Source organism: Trichechus manatus, unplaced genomic scaffold, assembly GCF_000243295.1.
Source record: "Trichechus manatus latirostris isolate Lorelei unplaced genomic scaffold, TriManLat1.0 scaffold00035, whole genome shotgun sequence".
In the NCBI taxonomy this organism is placed as follows: Eukaryota; Metazoa; Chordata; class Mammalia; order Sirenia; family Trichechidae; genus Trichechus; species Trichechus manatus.
Window position 1 is genome coordinate 19,690,791 of NW_004443971.1, and position 18,673 is coordinate 19,709,463.

At 37.7% G+C, this 18,673-nt stretch overlaps 1 protein-coding gene and 1 non-coding gene across 2 annotated transcripts in view; one reads left to right on the forward strand and one right to left on the reverse strand.

The window, feature by feature from the left end:
* CRB1 (crumbs cell polarity complex component 1) overlaps positions 1–18,673 on the reverse strand; it is a 176,721-nt gene that overhangs the window by 30,904 nt on the left and 127,144 nt on the right. Inside the window, exons 9-11 of the mRNA XM_004375361.1 lie at positions 13,694–14,602; positions 9,617–9,743; positions 5,337–5,463 (exon numbers count right to left, since the gene is read on the reverse strand). Coding sequence (XP_004375418.1) covers positions 5,337–5,463; positions 9,617–9,743; positions 13,694–14,602 — 1,163 coding nt within the window. The remainder of the gene's footprint in view (positions 1–5,336; positions 5,464–9,616; positions 9,744–13,693; positions 14,603–18,673) is intronic.
* Positions 17,031–17,137, forward strand: LOC111820389 (U6 spliceosomal RNA). The gene has a single exon (XR_002823942.1). It is a non-coding gene; the product is annotated as a U6 spliceosomal RNA (small nuclear RNA).

An 18,673-nucleotide genomic window follows, 5' to 3' on the forward strand; every position in this document is an offset into this window, starting at 1 on the left:
CCATCTAGTTGATTCCAACTCATGGCAACCCCACATGTTTCAGAGTAAAACTGTTTTCAGTGGCTGTAAGCTTACAGAAGTAGATCATCAGCCCTTTTTTCTGCAGTGCTGCTGGGTGGATTCAAACCGCCAATCTTTCGGTTAGCAGCCAAACACCACTCAGGGTTCTGCATCCTGGAATACATGTGGTACTTTTTATGTAATAGATTAAACCATATGGAATTGCTATTTTTGAAAATTAAAAATGTCAAATATATGCAGCTTTGTATAGTTCAATCTAATATTTCAATGCCATGTACTTCTATGTAATGACTGAAAGAGAACTATCTTAATCTTTCTATAGAGGACACTCTCCAATTTACAATAGAATAGTTCTCTAACACCATACCATTTTACCATCCAATTTAAAAAAGAAAAGCACCACTGAAATAAACTTTGTCAAAATGTTCCATTTGTCCCCTGGATGTCTGCCTTGATTCTATTGAAGATCCTGGCTGGAAATGATTGATTGTGAAGCAGTGCAAACCTCGAGGTTTGCTCAGAAAAGCCTGTATATGCATGGGAAGCACATGACAAGCAGTCAGGCCAAGCCCATCCTTGGTCTGCATGATAAAGTTGCCTTTCAGATGGTAAGTGGGGCAGAGCTGATGATGTTACGTTTTCAGTTTTAGAGGAAGCAGCATAATAAATCAGTGCATCTAAAAATACAGTCTTAGGGAGATTTCTCATTCTCGAAGATTTCTTCACTGTAACATGAATCAATTTGTTAATGATTTAAAAAACCCAGATGTTTCCTTCTCTATTCTCACTTTCTCCAAAGTATCAGGTGAACTTGGTCAGTTATTAAGCCCTCTATACCACCCTTTCCTCAACTGAAAAAAAAAAAAAAAAGTCATTTCTCAACCTATCCCATAATTTTGCTGTCAGGAATAATATACACAATAATTCTGTATTTTATCTATACAAGGTGTATTAGTTGTGCTTAACAGGTAATCATAGATCCTTAGGAGTTGTCAGGCACATTCATTTCTCTTAATCAATGCACAAATATTCTCTATAATAGTTCTGACATATGGTCACTTAGATTTTATTTGAATGTTTTCAGGAATGGAAGTTTATTGTGGTTCAAAGCAACCCATTGCATTATTGAACAGTTCTAATGTTAAATTTTTCCCCTTATGCTGACTTGAAGTTTTCCTCTTATAAATTCTACCCATTTGTCTTATTTATGTTCTCTATATCAATATAAGGAGCTCTGGTGCCACAGTGGTTCAGTGCTTGGCTGCTAACCGAAAGGTTGGCAGTTAGAATCCACCAGCTGGAGAAAGATGTGGCAGTCTGCTTCTGTAAAGTTTTATAGTCTTGGAAACCCTATGGGGCAGTTCTACTCTGTCCTATAGGGTCACTATGAGTCAGAATCGACTCGATGGCAATGGGTTTTATATCAATATAGAACAAATTTACTTTTTTCATTCTCATGATAGCAATTCATGTTTGAGGGCCGTTCCATGCTTCCCTTAAGTCCTTCCTTTTGTAGTGAAAATACATCCCTTTATTCTTAAACTGTTTCTCAAATGATTTTCTCTGAAGAACCTGGCAGTCATCAGTTTTCCTTTGAATGTGGAGTGCAAAACTAAAACCTCCACTTTCAAAGTAACCTGGCTGGTACAGAAGTCAGAAGTAATATCCCATCCCTTGTTCTGTGACCATGTATTTATCTTAATACAGTTGAAGATTACCAACTTTAGAATTATAGTTTCCACCTCTGGTAATAGCAAAGTAGTTCCTATCAGACCAACCCTTCTGCAAATAACAACTATGAAGTCTAGATAAATATCCAAAACCACTAACTGAAGGCACTAGTGAATGACTAAAAGTAGGCAGAAGCTGTAAGGAAATTGAAACTTAGAAGATTGGAGGGCAATGGGTAAGATTCATGTTTGTTTGTTTTATATGTTTGCTTTTAGGTTTTTGCCTAAACGTAGGTCCCAGTTGACACCATGCTGACTGACTGAAACTAGGAGAGAAATCTGCAATCTTACTGGCTTGATGAACCAGAGAAAAGTGTTAAGGGCCACCACAGCAGCTGGAAAGTTAGGGGAGAAATTCTGGAAAGAAGAGAACTATAGAGGCAGAGCGCCAAATTCTGCAAATATGTTCTGTTCAAATCTCTGGCTAACCCCCGAATTATGTACATGTGGAGCAGACTCCAAGGCATCCAAAACCAAAGCCAAACCCACTGCCACTGAGTTGAATTCCAGCTCATAGTGACCAAGGAGTTCAGCTAAAGCTAAAAGAACTGAACAGAGAGTTCAGCTGCTGCCTACTCTAGGGAGCATTATCAGAGAGTTTGGAGTTTAAGTTAGCTGACTAGCTGCCTGCTGAAACAAAATAATCAATATTCTTCAGAGGAATATGAAGTAATCCAGAGTCTCTACAACATGTAATTTACAATGTCCATGATGCAATCCAAAATTACTAGACAAAGGAACAGAAAAATGAGATCCATATGAAAGAAGAAATTCAATCAATAAAGACCAACCACAAAATGACCCAGATGTTGGAATTAACAGACAAAGATTTTAAAGTAGGTGTTTTAACTATGCTGAAGGACATAAAGGTAAATGAAAATAGACTTACGTGATCAATATTCTTAACGCATTGCTATACTACTAGGAATAAACCCTTATTTGTATTATCAAATATCCTACATTTTCTCACTTAGTTGTAAGTATATCATGACAAGCTTCATCCTATGTAGATTAAGCATTATCCTTATCAAAATCAAAATGTTAAAATAATAAAGCTAGGGTGAGCCATGGCTAGCTTTGGTAAGGACAATATAAATCAACAGTAAGAACAATTAGGAATGTAGTGAATTCTAGAATCTCAACTACAGGATTTCTTCCCAGAGAATGAAGGTACATGGGAACTTGACTGTGACCACCACAGGTATTTACTTGAAAAGACACATCTGGGGAACAAGATCACAATTCAGAAAGATCACCGCTAGTGTTTCTGTGTTCATTAATGTGGTGCATATGTATGTGTGCCTGGTTGGTGGACATCTTACCATGCAAACAGTCAAAACAAACAAAGATAATTATCAGCAGAGGATGAGAAGTAGAAGATGCAGAAACAAAGGTTTTATTTTGCCATGCAATAACATAAAAAGCATAGTCACACAATGCAGTTGAAAACATAGAAGAAAAAAGAGAAAAGGGACAGTATTTTTTTAAGTCAGATATCTCATGACAATAAGACATTTGGAAAACAGAAAAGCAGTTTACAATTTCAGTGACAAAAGAGGTATCAGAAGTGTACACAGAGATTGCGAGTAAATCTTTCTTAATTATATTTTATAGAGAACATACTACATTTGGAATGCCCTGTAAGTATATAATTATAGATATGTCTAGAAGGGAGTAAATGTGAGCACTGTGCAGCTGTATTTGGCTATAATCTGTTTAATGCATACTTAAAGTACCTGTAAATGTAAGTGTTATGGGAATATTTTCCCTTAGTCTCTGGTCACAAAATCTAACTTTGGATCAGATCATTGGAAACAGTGGAAGATACATGTTGTCTTGGATGTGAGAGAAATGGGCAAGTACAAAACAAAGTCTTCAAAATTAGTTGCTCACCAGTTTGAAATGACTGCCTGTACACCATAGGATATTAATTTGTTACATGAAATATTTTATTACTATTTAAAAATAAATTGATTATATTTTCCTTTGCTTTTATAATATATAGTTTTGTTCTTCCATTTGTTTTCAATGGCAAATTTAGGTTGACTTTGGTCATTTTTATAGAAAAATCATTTTCTCAAAACAATCAGGACTAAATGAGTATTGGTTATTACCCAATGGATATATTATCTTCACATTTTCAAACCAGGGAAGTTCCTAAAGACATAGACACATGTACAAATGATATTTGGTATACCATTCCTATTTTAATGTCTTTCTAAATTAATTCAGAAGATCAAACTATTTTCCTTTTAAATGCACACAAATAATGTCTCCTTTGGAAGGGTACACCCCCTCAAAGATATATAGCATAAGTAACATTCCAGTGGAAGTAATAAAATTATTATTTTTTCCCAATTATTATTTTGTATACTCTACTAAAGAGAAGTAGGAATTTATCAATGTTTGTATAACTTATTAATTTACTTTGTAGATTCATCATTTATTAGAAAATTGAAATGCCACAAATACATTTTGATTATGATACTATGTTTTTATAATTTTTTCACAAAGATAGTTGAAGAGGATAAATTTACTTGCAAATTTTATAAAAACATGCTTCTAAGATAATTAAAGTTTTATAATATATACTTTTTGACGTATGCATATGTTACAATATTTATTTTCTATTAAATAATCATTGAAAAGCAACTGAAATTAGTCCACATTGATAGAAAAGTCAACAAATTCATACATTTATAAGTGATCAGAAAAAAATTATTCTATTTGTGTGGAAGACAGAAAGAAGTATTGCAGGAAAAAGAAATAAAGAAAGGATTTATCTTTTTGTTGTAGGAGAGAAATTTTTATGGAATCAGAACTGTACTGGGGAGGTATAATTTTGAGTACTGATACCAATTATATCAGATAATTCTCTTACTACATTTTTAGGGACTTCATATGATTTCCTGCTTTCTGTTTATATATTTATCACATATCAGAGAATTGGTAACACTTCATTTGAGTAGATTTTTATAAAAGTATAGATGGATATAAAAACAGTTTAATAGGTGGATATAAAAACAGTTTAATCACTAATTTTCAAATTGTTAAGTCATGAATAATATATGAGAACAGAAGAACATAAAACGCAATAGAATTAGAATGAATGAAGGCAGCTTACAATGTAAAGTAAGTACAAAATGGAATTCGGGAGAAAATAGTTTCTTATTGCTGTGATCACTTAAATATGGAAGCTCTTGGAATGATAATGTACTTGCACTAAATACACTTAATGATGACATATTTCTGGTTATATTAAGAACATTTTTTTCACACTTAAGGCCCAAATAGGAAAATATATATACATGAAGTACTTGTGATATGCTTAAATAGTTCTTAAATTTATTTATTTTAATTCTCAAGATGGTTTTTATTTTCTTTTTTAGAGATCTAAAATGAGTCATGGCATTTCTTGAATTTCAATGGCTTTTAAATTTGGGAATGTTCAAATGTATGTTAATAATCTTCCTGTTCACCCCACTCAACAACTGGCTCATCATTCATGCGCAGAATGAGGTAAGAAAGAAGCTGAAAAAGATTCTGCCAGAATAAGAGAGAGACATAAAAGGTGAGGCCACTTACATCTACCTCACAGCGCTCTCCAGCAAAGGCGACATCACAGAGGCACTGGAATTTGTTGAGTAAGTCCTGGCACCGGCCTCCGTGGAAGCATGGATCAGAGGCACACTCATCAATGTCCTTTTCACACCTTGAAAATAAACAGAAACAGCAGAAACCCAGCACCCTGTTGAACAAATTGGCTGTGAAATGGGGAGAGAAAAAAAATTTGCCTGAATCTACCCAAAAGAGCACAATCTTATCTATTAAATCCCACACAACTTATATATACTTAATAGTGTGAAAGGTGTTCCTTAAAATTCGTTTTTTATAAATGTTGTCTTTAATGGAATAATTTGTACACACACACACACAGTTAATTAGAATGAGAAAACAGGTGCAAATATTTAGAAACCAAGAGAAAACTGGGCCATGCATAAACGAGTTTCTCCCTCAAGAACATTAATGAGTTTGCCACTTTGTAAAAGTTCAGTTTATTAGAGGCACATGGGGAACCATGAGCGCTGAGAATAAGGTGGTATTGCAAGCGAGAGTCGGAGAATAGACCTGGTGCAATCAGGCTGTCGGGATTCTAATGCCTCAGTGCTCTCAGGCTAAGGGAAAAAGCCCACCAAAGACAAACAAAAGATACTTGCCTTATTTTGGGAGGTTTTGAATTATGTTACTTGGCAATTTCATTTTTTAACAAAAAGCAAAAGTAGATGGTTAGAAGATATAACTTGCTAATAAATTTGTTCCATCATTGAGTAAGCATAATATTTGAATGTTCAGGCAGAATGACCTTCAAAAGTCACATTTTCCAAAACAACCAATATCAATTCTAAGGTATATTGACGTTTCCTTCTTCCCTGGGATACTGTCATTTTTTTTCACTTATTTTTCTGACAACTTATTTTTCTGTATATTCATTGATTAGTTCACCCATCACTCATTCAATAGATACTTATTTAGCATCTACCATGTGCCAAGAGCCCTGGTAGACGTAGTAGGCAAGAGCTCAGCTGCTAACCAAAAGGTTGGCAGTTCCAATCCACCAGCCACTTCTTGGAAAAACTCTGGGGCAGTTCTACTCTGTCCTGTAGGGTCACTGTGAGTTGGAATCAACTTGACAGCAAAGGTATGTGCCAAGAAGGACCGGGAGTGGTGCAAGTAGTTTGCACTCAACTACTGACCTAAAGGTTGGTAGTTTGAACCCACCCAGTGGCACCAAGGAAGAAAGGCCTAGTGATCTGCTTCCATAAAGACTGTTGTTATTGTGTACTGTCAAGTCCATTTCAACTCATAACAACCCTATGGGACAGAGTAGAACTGCCCTATAGGGTTTCCAAGGCTGTAAATCTTCACAGAACCAGACTGCCACATCTCTCTCCTACGGAGTGGCTGGTGGATTCAAACCACCCATCTTCCGATTAGCAGCCGGATGCTTAACCACTGTGCCACCAGGGCTCCTTCTGTAAAGTTTACAGCCAAGAAAACCCAACGAAGCAGTTCTAATCTTTAACACATGGGATCGCCAAGAATCGGAATCAACTCAATGGCTATGGTTTTAGTTAATTTACTATCTGCCAAACACTTTACTATATCTTGGGATACGGCAGTAACTAAGGCATCTATTTGCATTTGAGAAATTTATATAAAGTCTTAGCTCCAAAAATCTCTACAGAGCAGATTAAAATGTTGAAGTTTGGTGTAAACAATGTTTTTATTTTCCCCTATCCACTCCTCCACCTCCCCAAAAGTAAAACTTGCATACATGGATCATAGACTAATGACTAGGCTTGAAATGAAAGGGGATAAGGAGGTGGGACAGGGTCAGCCCAAGGTATAAAGGAAAGAAAGATTTCTCCTAAGAAAAACAGCCCCTTATCCTGCTGGATACCAAGCATAGCTGAAACATTTTGTTTTCCTTTTTTGGCTGAGGCTTCTGGGCTGGAAAGAGGCTCCTCTGATTAGATCTGAGCAAACTTGACAATTCTCAGGAGCCTGCCAAGCATTCTGTCCTGGGTGGGCCAGAGTGTTCACACCATCCATCATTCACAACCTGCCAGGATGACACTAGAAAGTTGGAGGTTTAATCAGGCAGGAGAGAAGGCAATTTATTTGAGGACAGCTTTTCAACATCCTTGGGCATTATGGAAGTCTAGGCCTTGGGAGATTGCCCAATATTTCCTAGTCTTCCTCTAGCTACTCTCTGTCTTTCGAACTACACAGTGCACTACATATCCACATTCACTATAAACACCATTGGAGTTTCCATTAGAGGTTAATTAGCAGATGGAAAGTCAAAATAAATAATAGCATCCAGTGACTTCACTAATGATGGTTACGGACTTTAAAAATGCAGAATCTACTGAACATGGGCTCACTGTTTAGAAATCTGTTTGCAGCAGAGGAGTTTATCCAGATGAAAAGTCTCCCGGGAGAGGAAAGAAAACTCTGAGCTTCCTTTTCTTACCATGTTTCAAAACAACAATTTGAATTTAAATACCGGCCCTTTTTTTTTTTTTTAAAGAATTAACATTGGAGGAAAAGGGACACATTTGTTGTAAATACGGACTATGAGCACATAGCAAAGAAAAATAATCCAAGGCTCTGGATGGGTTCTGTGCATTTTGCCATTAAACAGAAAATCTGACATTGAGCAAAGAGGCAGCCAGCACTTAAAGTTTGCTAAAGAGTTGTTCAAAATTTAGGACAAGGAAATATTTGCAATATTTTTGAGGTATATGGAATTGGAGGCCAACTGAATCGTTCTGGGTTAATATGTTGCATGATGTAAATTGGTGCAATGGAAAGTAGGAGTGTGATTTAAGGCTCTTTCCTTCCATGCACATATGTGCTTAGGCTGCCTGTGCCACTCATTACCAATCACAGAAGGTAGACTATGAGAGTAAGAACTAGGCTTGTCACTGAGTGTTACCAGTTGCCATCAAGGTGATTATGACTTATGGCGACCCCATGTGTTTGAGAAGAACTGTACTCCATAGAATTTTTTCAAGGCTGTGACCTCTTGGAACCAAATTGCCAGGTGCCTTTCTTCTGAGATGCCTCTGAATGGGTTCAAACACCAAACTTTTGGTTATAGTTGAGCGCTTTACCATTTGCACCACCCAAGGACCATTGAATGTTAGAAAGGTAATATACAGGTGTGCCCTAGATTGCCTGTTGCTTTTTAAAAATGATAAAAGATCTGTATCTGTGTGAGCCAAAACAGCCAGCTGAAGCATAGAAAATTTAGCATAATCCAGACTGTAATTGTCACGGAGGGCAAATATACCCATCACTCTATTAACTACTCTTGGAAAAATGAATTCAGTCAAACCATCTTTGTCAAATGTGTTTAATTTATTTAATCTGTTCAATGCAGGAAGCTGGATCAGAGATAGTATATCTCAGCCTGGCTAGTATATGAGATGGAAGAGCAAAGATTTATTTATACAGTTATACCAGCACATCAGATACATAAGTAGAGGCTCTGAAGGCAGCTAATATTGCAGCATATGTTTGAACTGGCACTTACTCTGTCACTTAACCTCTCAGCCTCAGTTTACACATATGTAAAGTGGAAGTAATAAAACCATTTTTGCAGAACTTTAAGTGCTCAGTAAATGGTTAACTATTTATTATCTGTTTATATACCCAAATCTTCCTCCTTGGTAACTGTTTTGGAAACATAGATCCCTTTGAGAATCTGATAAAAGCTATGGAGTATATGCTTTTCTACCCATCACTCCAACCCCAGCCAGTGAAATATACACCCAAATTTGCCTGCATTTTCAGCAGGTCGCAGATTGTTTGAAGGCATTGACTGACTCCGTGCTAACAATCCCAGCCTTAGGAGAAGAAGATTTGAAGGGTTTCTCTGGAAAAGGTAGGATCCCGTGGAAAGGATGTACATATTTTTAGGGTTCTAGGTAACCCTATGAAGCAATCCTTTAGGCATATTTTATTTTACTTTGATGGTACCCTCATTAGTGTTATGTATTAGAGTTAGTGGGAAAGAAACATGACTCCAGAGGTACTTACAAGAAAGAAAAACATGACATTATACATTTTTCAAAATCAGATTTCCCTATTTGAAGTCTTGGCTAATAAAATGTTTTACTTTGACCTATACTGTAATTTTTCTTCTTTTTTATTGTTTGACTCTGTCTGGGCCTATATTTCAGCACAGGTTTTTCTATGGGCACCAAGATGAAAAATTAGAGGAGAAAAGGAACGTGGTATCATCCCACTGTTCTTTAGCCCAGACTTCTGTTCCACAAAGTTCTAATGTGACTCACCGTTCTCCAGTGAAACCAGGCCAACATATACATTTTAAATCACCCCGGACCTCTGTGCAGTTGCCTCCATTGTAGCAAGTGAGATTTGTCTTCTTGTTCCCACAGTCTGTTGAGGGTAATCTGGTGTGTCAGGAGAGATAAGAGTAACAACCACAGCTGTTCATTTTGTTCATTTCATTCAAGAAAAATTTTTTTGGAAAGTTCATGTATGTAGACAATGCCAAACTAATTAAGAACTCAGGCCGGCTGAGCTACAAATGCTTAACTGTGCTGCATGACACAGGAATCACTTTCTCCAGTGAAAAGTCCCTGCTGCAGGGTGCTGTGAGAAGCATGGCTATCCATCTTCCATTTCTACGGTTTTCATTCGTGAGATAAGATCTATGCCATGGGGTGGCAATAAATTCAGGGTTGGAAGGGAGCTTGCTATAGCTAGATTTGCTGCTGTTTTGCTAATAAATCAACAAAGGCCATAGGAAAATTGCATCTCTATAAAGGCCAGGAAAGCAAGGACAGCACTCTGGTACCCAAGCACTCATGTGATTTCTCTGCTGGCTTTCAGAGCTGAACTCCAGTTGCCCTGACAAGACTTGCTGCTCCCTATCTAATAATTCATAGCTTAGCAGAATGCAAGCCAAATGTTGTCCAGGAGGTTTGTACCTAGCACTCAGTGGTAACTGTATATGAATTCAGTGAGTGACTCTCTTGTACAACAGCAAAGCTGTATATGCTAAGGAATCCTTATAAAAAGAAGAACAATTGTTAGAAGTTATCATGACAAGGAAGGGACAGATGTTTGCAAAGATATTGCGGGTGTTACTCAAGCCCATTGTGTATGTGCATGGCATCTGATAAGTATTCAAGAAATTCGAGAAATGGTAGATGATTGGATTTTGCCCTGTTCTGTGAGCTGCAGCTAATAAGGGGGAAACTAGCCTATCTCATGGTAAATGTGTCTCTTCCAGCAAGAGCTAATCAATTCTGCTTAAAAGAGAAATTATCTTAAGGACTTTTCAAAAGAGCCCAAAATGTCAACCAGCTTTGAAACAGGTCAATTAGCAATGCAAGTGTGAAAGTTTGTATACAATCTTAGGTTTAGTAAACAATTCTTGAAACTCATTAGAAGGTACTTTTGAGAACTTTGGTCTTCGAGAACTTGACTTTGATGAATTAGGCTGAAAAAAATACTTGCAGAACTAGTTCCTTCTAGGGCATATATGTTTATTTTACTTATTCAAAGTCAGCATGGCAGTACTATTCATTTTGACCCTGAATTTCTCTTGCTTTCATCAGGCAGTTTACCTGTTGGCAAATGTGTTGGTTAACACATGGGAAGTAACTTTTTATTGGAATGCCAACCCTTAGTACCTAACACTATTCCTTGCCTTGGTAGGTTCTTAATAAGTGTGTCTAAGCCATCTAGTGCTGGTATAGTAGAAGCACCACAAGGGAAAGACTTTAACAAACAAAAATTTATTCTCTCACAGTTTTGGAGGCTAGAAATCCTAATTCAGGGTACCAGCTCTAGGGAAGGTTTTTTCTCCCTGTCATCAATCTTCCCCTGGTGTAGGAGCTTCTCAGCACAGGGACCTTGAGTCCAAAGGACGTACTCCACTCCTGGTACTTCCTTCTTGGTGGTATGAGGTCCCTTATCTCTCTGCTCACTTCTCTCTTCTTTTATCTCTTTTAAGATAAAAAATGATGCAGGCCACACCCCAGGGAAATTCCCCTTACATGGGATCAGGGATGTGACCTGAGTAAGGGTGTTGCATCCCACCCTAATCCTCTTTAACATAACCTAACCTTGCCTCATTAACCACAGGCAGAGATTAGGATTTAAAACACACAGGAAAATTACATCAGATCACAAAATGGAGGACAACCACATAATACTGGGAATCATGGCCTAGCCAAGTTGACACACATTTTTGGGGGACATAATTTGATCCATAACAAAGTGTTATGGAGATATGTGAAATTTCTTTTTTTTATTTTTTTCCATACAAAAATTTATGCATAGTTATGTGACTCTAATTGCTCTCCCCATACTGTGACAGCACACTCCTCCTTTCCACCCCTGATTCCCCATGTCCATTCAACCAGCTCCTAACCCTCTCTGCCTTCCCATTTCACCTCAGGACAGAAGCTGCCCATTTAGTCTCTTGTATCTACTTGATCTAAGCAACACACTCCTCACAAGTATCACTTTATGTCCCACAGTCCAGTCCAATCTTTGTCTGAAGAGTTAGCCTCAGAAATTGTTTTAGTTCTGGGCTGATAGAGAATCAAGGGGCCATGCTTTTCAGGGTTCCTCCAGTCTCAGTCAGACCATTAAGACTGGTCTTCTTACTAGAATTTGAGTTCTGCACCCCACCTTTCTCCTGCTCCAGCCGGGGCTCTCTGTTGTGTTCCCTGTCAGGGCAGTCATTGGTGGTAGCCGGGCACTATCTAGTTCTTCTGGTCTCAGGCTGATGAAGTCTCTGGTTTATGTGGCCCTTTCTGTCTCTTGGGCTAATACTTTCCTTGTGTCTTTGGTGTTCTTCATTCTCCTTTACTCCAGGTGACTGGGACCAATTGATGCATCTTAGACGGCCGCTTGAAAGCTTTTAAGACCCCAGATGCCACTCGCCAAAGTAGGATGCAGAACATTTTCTTACTAAGCTTTATTATGATGATGGACCTAGATGTCCCCTGAAAGCATGGTGGTCCCCAGACCCCTATCCCTGCTACTCTGTCCCTCAAAGTGTTTGATTGTATTCAGGAAACTTCTTAGCTTTGGTTTAGTCCAGTTGTGCGGACTTCCTCTGTAGTGTGTGCTGTCCTTCCGATATGTGTAATTTCTTATAGGTGTGGGCACGTGTTACATTTGCTAAGAGCTTCATCCAATTAAGGAACCGCCTCTGAATCAGTGTAAAATCTACAGGCTGCCAACTCACTGTTAAAGCCCTGGAATATATTACTTGTTAATACTAACTCATTCACTTCCCCATAATAATTTCACTGTTCTGTAAATTTTAAGCAGTATAAAAATTATAAAAACAAATAATGACTTTGACTTACATGGAAATACAGAAGCAATGTGACTTAAAGGAAACATATTCTTGTCTTTTTATATGACATAAAATGGAGGTGGTTACTGAAGCTAAAACACTATTTTTTAGTTTTAGAAAAAATTATAGAAGACTTTGAAAACAGGTAAAAGAGATCACTGGGTGTTCTTTCAATGGAATGCTGGGTGCTATATAGTGGATCCTCTGAGATTTTCTAGGGGTGCATATCTCAGATTGTCTTTACTAAGCTATTTTTCAACTCTGTAATTGAAATATTATATTAATGCAAATTAATCTTGTACTAAGAAATGTAAATTAATTTGTCTATAGTGATATAATTGATTTTCACATTGTAGAAAATATGATTCCAAACATAGATTTTTATTACCCTATAGGATATTAAATGGTTTCTCATATACTAGCAAATTCATTTTGTCATTCTTGTCTGTAGATTGCCCTTTGAATTAGTCTTTATATCTTACTGGTTCCCTCATTAATTAACGGTTAGATAAAGTCCTCAACACATATTTATTCTATATTTGTACAAGAGTTATGATTTTACATTTTTGAAATTATACTTTAATGAAGTCTTTCCAAGATTTTACAATATTTACCTGTCTGAAATAACTCAAGCATCATTTTAGTGGTAGAAGTCATGCCTTCCTAAGAATACTAAAATTCAACTTTTTGCATCTATTGGTAATCTTCTTCCCCTCCCCCTGTACCTCGCCCCAAGACATTAAGCTTGTCAGACTCTGGGGCTATAGTTCATGAGATATATTCAAAGAAAGATGACTGAGAAAACATTTTACTTGGACGTCTCTTCAAAACACTCCCATTCTTACATGTAGAACATCCTAACTAGTGAGATCTTGTCTTTATGTGACCAACTGTGAAGAAACTGACCAATGCCAGCCCTTTTCAGCACAGCCTATATTTGCACACCTTGAAGAGAGAGCTTTTCAATTAGACAAGGAAAATACAGAGCATAGCTCTAAAGTCGAAGCTTCATATGGATTTTATGCTCACCTGCAAAATTTTCCTGTAAAATTTCCCAAACAGAGGCAAGAATAGCCATTAGTGTCGCTGATGCAGGTGGCCCCATTAGCACATTGGTGACTTTGACAATTGTCTATCTCCACTTCACAGTTCACGCCTGTGTATCCAGGCTCACAACTGCAGTGGTAGGCTGCAACTCTGTCAGAGCAGTTACCATGGATACAGGGGTTTGAAAAGCATTCATCAGTGCCAAGTTCACAGTGTGTCCCTGACCATCCCAAGGGACAGGTGCAATTATATGAGCTGTAGAGATCTTCACAATTTCCACCATGCAAACAAGGATTGGAGTTGCAGGCATTCAGCTCCAAACAGCCAGTAACCACCGAATTTGTAGAGATTTTGAGAAACTGCTCTTCCTGGGGTTTATTAGTGAAACCACGAATATTTTCAGAGTAAGAGAGATAAATACCACTGATTTCTATTGTACTTAGACACCCTTGCAAGCCATTCATATTGTCCAAAGTTCGGTCACCAACGTAAATGTCTGTATCAGCCTTCAAAAAGTTGAGGTTTCCAGTAGCAGCTGTACTGGTCACAAACGGTGTTCGGTTGTCCACTTGCATTTGCCACTTGGACGACTGGGCCAGTGGGTCTGTCATGGAAAGAGTCACTTGGTGCCATGTGTCATCATTTACTGGCTGCAAACTTGTCAGACTCAGCATATAAAAACTGTTGCCACTTTGTAGTTGAAATAATAATCTAGAGTCTTGAATGCTAATATTAAGAAATTCAGGCTCTTTCTCTGCATGAAATATTACAACATTTGTATCCTTTGTTCTGAAACCAAATGTGATGTTGGTGAGTTCTCTAGTAATATTCCCATTGCTCCTGAATAATATTTCACTGCTTTGTCCAATAAAAACAGCATTTGCAATACCTAAAGAGAGAAGGCAATTCCAATTGGTGAATTTATTCAAACTGTAACGTTGGCCTAATTGCCTTATGGCATTATGATCATCATGCTAATGGCTATCATGTACATGTTAGGCACTGTGCTAATTGCTTTTATATTATTTCTAATACAGAATCTTTGTATACATGTATTATTATTATTATCACTATTGCTATATCCCCTGGTGGCATAGTGGTTAAGTGCTATGGCTGCTAACCAAAAGGTTGGTGGTTCGAATGCACCAAGCGCCCCTTGGAAATCCTATAGGGCAGTTCTGCTCTGTCCTATAGGGTTGCTATGAGTTGGAATCGACTTGATGGCAACGGGTTTTTTTTTAATCCCCTTTCTATAGAGGAAGAAACTGAGATTTATAGAAGTTAAGTAAATTGCTCACGGTCATGTGGCTAACAAATGATAGAGCCAGAATACCAAATGTGGTTGGTCTGATACCAAAACCCAAACCATACATTTCTTTTCCATTGAAATCCTAAGGCAAAGCAATATTTATCTTGTAGATCCTCTCACAAATAAAATGCTAAACATTTTACACATAAAGAAATTGAGCACAAAGAACTCACAAATCTGGTGAGGGTGACAGAGAAAATTAACAGTAGAGTCTGGCTACAGATTAAGCTGATCAGTAAGCAACCAAAAGTAGGATTCCAAAATGACTGATTTACTTACCTGGCAAAACTCCAATTATGTGCCAATCTATCAACTCTGCCTACACTCAGGTAGCTGCATGTGGCTGGAGAAAAATATGCAACCATATGAATTGCTCTTAAATTTATGCTCACATACTGTATATGAGCACCATGCTTTTGGGTAATCATATTACACTCTTAAAGTGTTTTTCCCATTCTGCAGGATCATTAATTCACATTTTTTTAATTTTTTAAAAAATTTTATTGTGCTTTAGGTGAAAGTTTACAGTGCAAATTAGCTTCTCATTCAAAAATTTATACACATTATTTTGTGACATTGGTTGCAATCCCTGCAACGTGTCAGCACTGTCCCCCTTGCCCCTTACACCCTGGGTTTCCCATGTCCATTCATCCAGCTTTCCTGTCCCTTCCTGTCTTCTTGTCTTTGCTTTTGTGTGGGTGTTGCCCATTTAGTCTTGAATACTTGACTGAACTAAGAAGCACGCTCCTCACGTGTGTTATTGTTTGTTTTATAGGCCTGTCTAATCTTTGGCTGAAAGGTGGACTTCAGGAGTGGCTTCAGTTCTGAGTTAGCAGGGTGTCTGGGGGCCATAGTCTGGAGGTTCATCCAGTCTCTGTCAGACCAGTAAGCCTGGTCTTTTTTTGTGAATTTGAATTTTGTTTTACATTTTTCTCCTGCTCTAAGTAGGGTCCCTGTCAGAGCCATTGGTGGTGGTAGCCAGGCACCTGCACCTTCTATTTCCTCTGGGCTCAGGATGGTGGAGGCTATGGTTCAGGTGGTCCATTAGTCCTTTGAACTAATATTTTCCTTGTGTTTTTGGTTTTCTTCATTCTCCTCTGCTCTCGACTGCATGGGACCAACAGATGTATCTTAGATGGCTGCTCACAAGCTCTTAAGATCCCAGACGCTACTCACCAAAGTAGGATGTAGAACATTTTCTTTATGAGCTATGTTATGCCAATTGACCTAGTGTCCCCCAAGATCATGATCCCCAGCCCTCAGCCTCAGTAACTCAGTCTCAGTCCCTCAAGGTGTTTGGACGTGTCTAGGAAGCTTCTACGACTTTGCCTTGGTCAAGTAGTGCTGACTTCCCCTATATTGTGTGTTGTCTTTCCCTTCACCAAAGTTAACACTTGTCTACTGTCTGGTTAGTGATCTTCTCTCCTCCTTCCCCTCCTTCGTAACCGTCAAAGAGTGTTTTTTTTTCTGTGTGTAAGCCTTTTCTTGGATTTTTATAATACTGGTCTTGTACAATATTTGTCCTTTTGTGATTGACTTATTTCACTCAGCACAATGCCCCCCAGATTCATCCATGTTGTGAGAAGTTTCACAGATTCATCATTTTTTATCATTGTGTAGTATTCAATTGTGTATATGTACCCATAATTTGTTTATCCATTCATCTATTTGTGGGCACCTATTTCCATCTTTTTGCTGTTGTTAATAATGCTGCAGTGAACATGGGTGTGCATATGTCTATTCATGTGATGGCTCTTATTTTTCCAGGATATATTCCTAGGAGTGGGATTGCTGGATCATATGGTATTTCTATTTCTAGATTTTTAAGGAGGCATCTTTTCATTTTCCATAATGATTTTACCATTTTACATTCCCACCAGCAGTGCATAAGAGTTCTAATCTCCCCACAACGTCTCCAACATTTGTTATTTTCTGATTAGTGCCAGTTATGTTGAGGTGACATGGTATCTTATTATAGTTTTGATTTGCATTTCTCTAATGGCTAATGGTGCTTGCTTTGGCAGCACATGTAGTAAAATTGGAATGATACGGAGAAGATCAGCATGACCCCTGCTCAAGGATAACATGCAAATTTGTGAAGCGTTCCATATTTTTTTGGAGCCCTGGTGGTGTAGTAGTTAAGAGCTACGGCTGCTAACCAAAAGGTTGGCAGTTTGAATACACCAGCCTCTCCTTGGAAACCTTATGGGACAGTTCTACTCTGTCCTGTAGGATTACTATGAGTTGAAATTGACTCGATGGCAAGGGTTTTTTTTTTTGTTTTTTTTTTTAATAATGGCTAATGAATCTAGAAAAATTGGAAGTTGTCAAAAAGGAAATGGGCTGCATAAGGTTTGATATCCTAGGCATTAGTGAGCTGAAAAGGACTGGTACTGGGCATTTTGAATTGGACAATCATATGGTATACTATGCTGTGAATGACAAATTAAAGAGGAATGACATCATATTCATTGTCAAAAAGAAGATTTCAAGATCTATCCTGAAGTACAATGCTGATAGTGATAGGATGATGTCCATATGCCTACAAGGAAGACCAGTTAATATGACTATTACTCAAATTTATACACCAACTTGTAATGCCAAAGATGAGGAAATTGAAGATTTTTATCAACTTCTGCAACGTGAAATTGATCAAACATGCAATCAAGATGCATTGGAATGTGGAAGTTGGAAACAAAGAAGAAGGATTGGTAGTTGGAAAATATGGCCTTGGTGACAACAAAAATTTTGCAATACCAATGGCTTGTTCATTGCAAATATCTTTTTTCAGCAACATAAACGGTGACTATACATGTGGACCTCACTGGGTGGAAAACACAGGGAAAAGGAACGATGGAAAAGTTCAATATCATCAGTAAGAACAAGGCCAGGGGAAAACTGTGGAACAGACCATCAACTGCTTGTATGGAAGTTCAAGCTGAAACTGAAGGAAATTAGAGTAAATCCATGAGAGCAAAAATACACCCTTGAGTATATCCCACCTGAATTCAGAGACCATGTTCAAGAGTAGATGATCGAAGACCAGCCAAGTTGTGGGAAGACATCAAGGACATCATACATGAAGAAATCAAAAGGTTATTAAAAAGACAGAAAACAAAAAGAATAACCCAAAATGGATGTCAGAAGAGACTTTGAAACTTGCTCTTGAAGGTAGAGTAGTTAAAGCAAACAGAAGAAATGATGAAGTAAAAGAGCTGAACCAATGATTTCAAAGGTCAGCTTGAGAAGACAAAGTAAAGTATTATAAGGAAATATGCAAAGACCTGGAAACCCAAAAGCGAAGATTTCTCAAGCTGAAAGTACTGAAGAAAAAAATTCAAGCCTCAAGTTGCAATACTGATGGTTTCTATGGGGAAAATATTGAATGACTCAGGAAGCATCAAAACAAGATGGAAGGAATACACAGTCACTGTACCAAAAAGAATTGGTTGATGTCAACCATTTCAGGAAGTAACATATGATCAAGAATCAATGGTACTGAAAGAAGAAGTCCTAGCTGCACTGAAGGGAATGGCAAAAAAAAAAAAAAAAAGAAAAAAAAGGCTCCAGGAATTGTCAAAATACTAATTGAGATGTTCCAACGTACGGATGCAGCTCTGGAGGTGTTCACTTGACTATGTCAAGAAATTT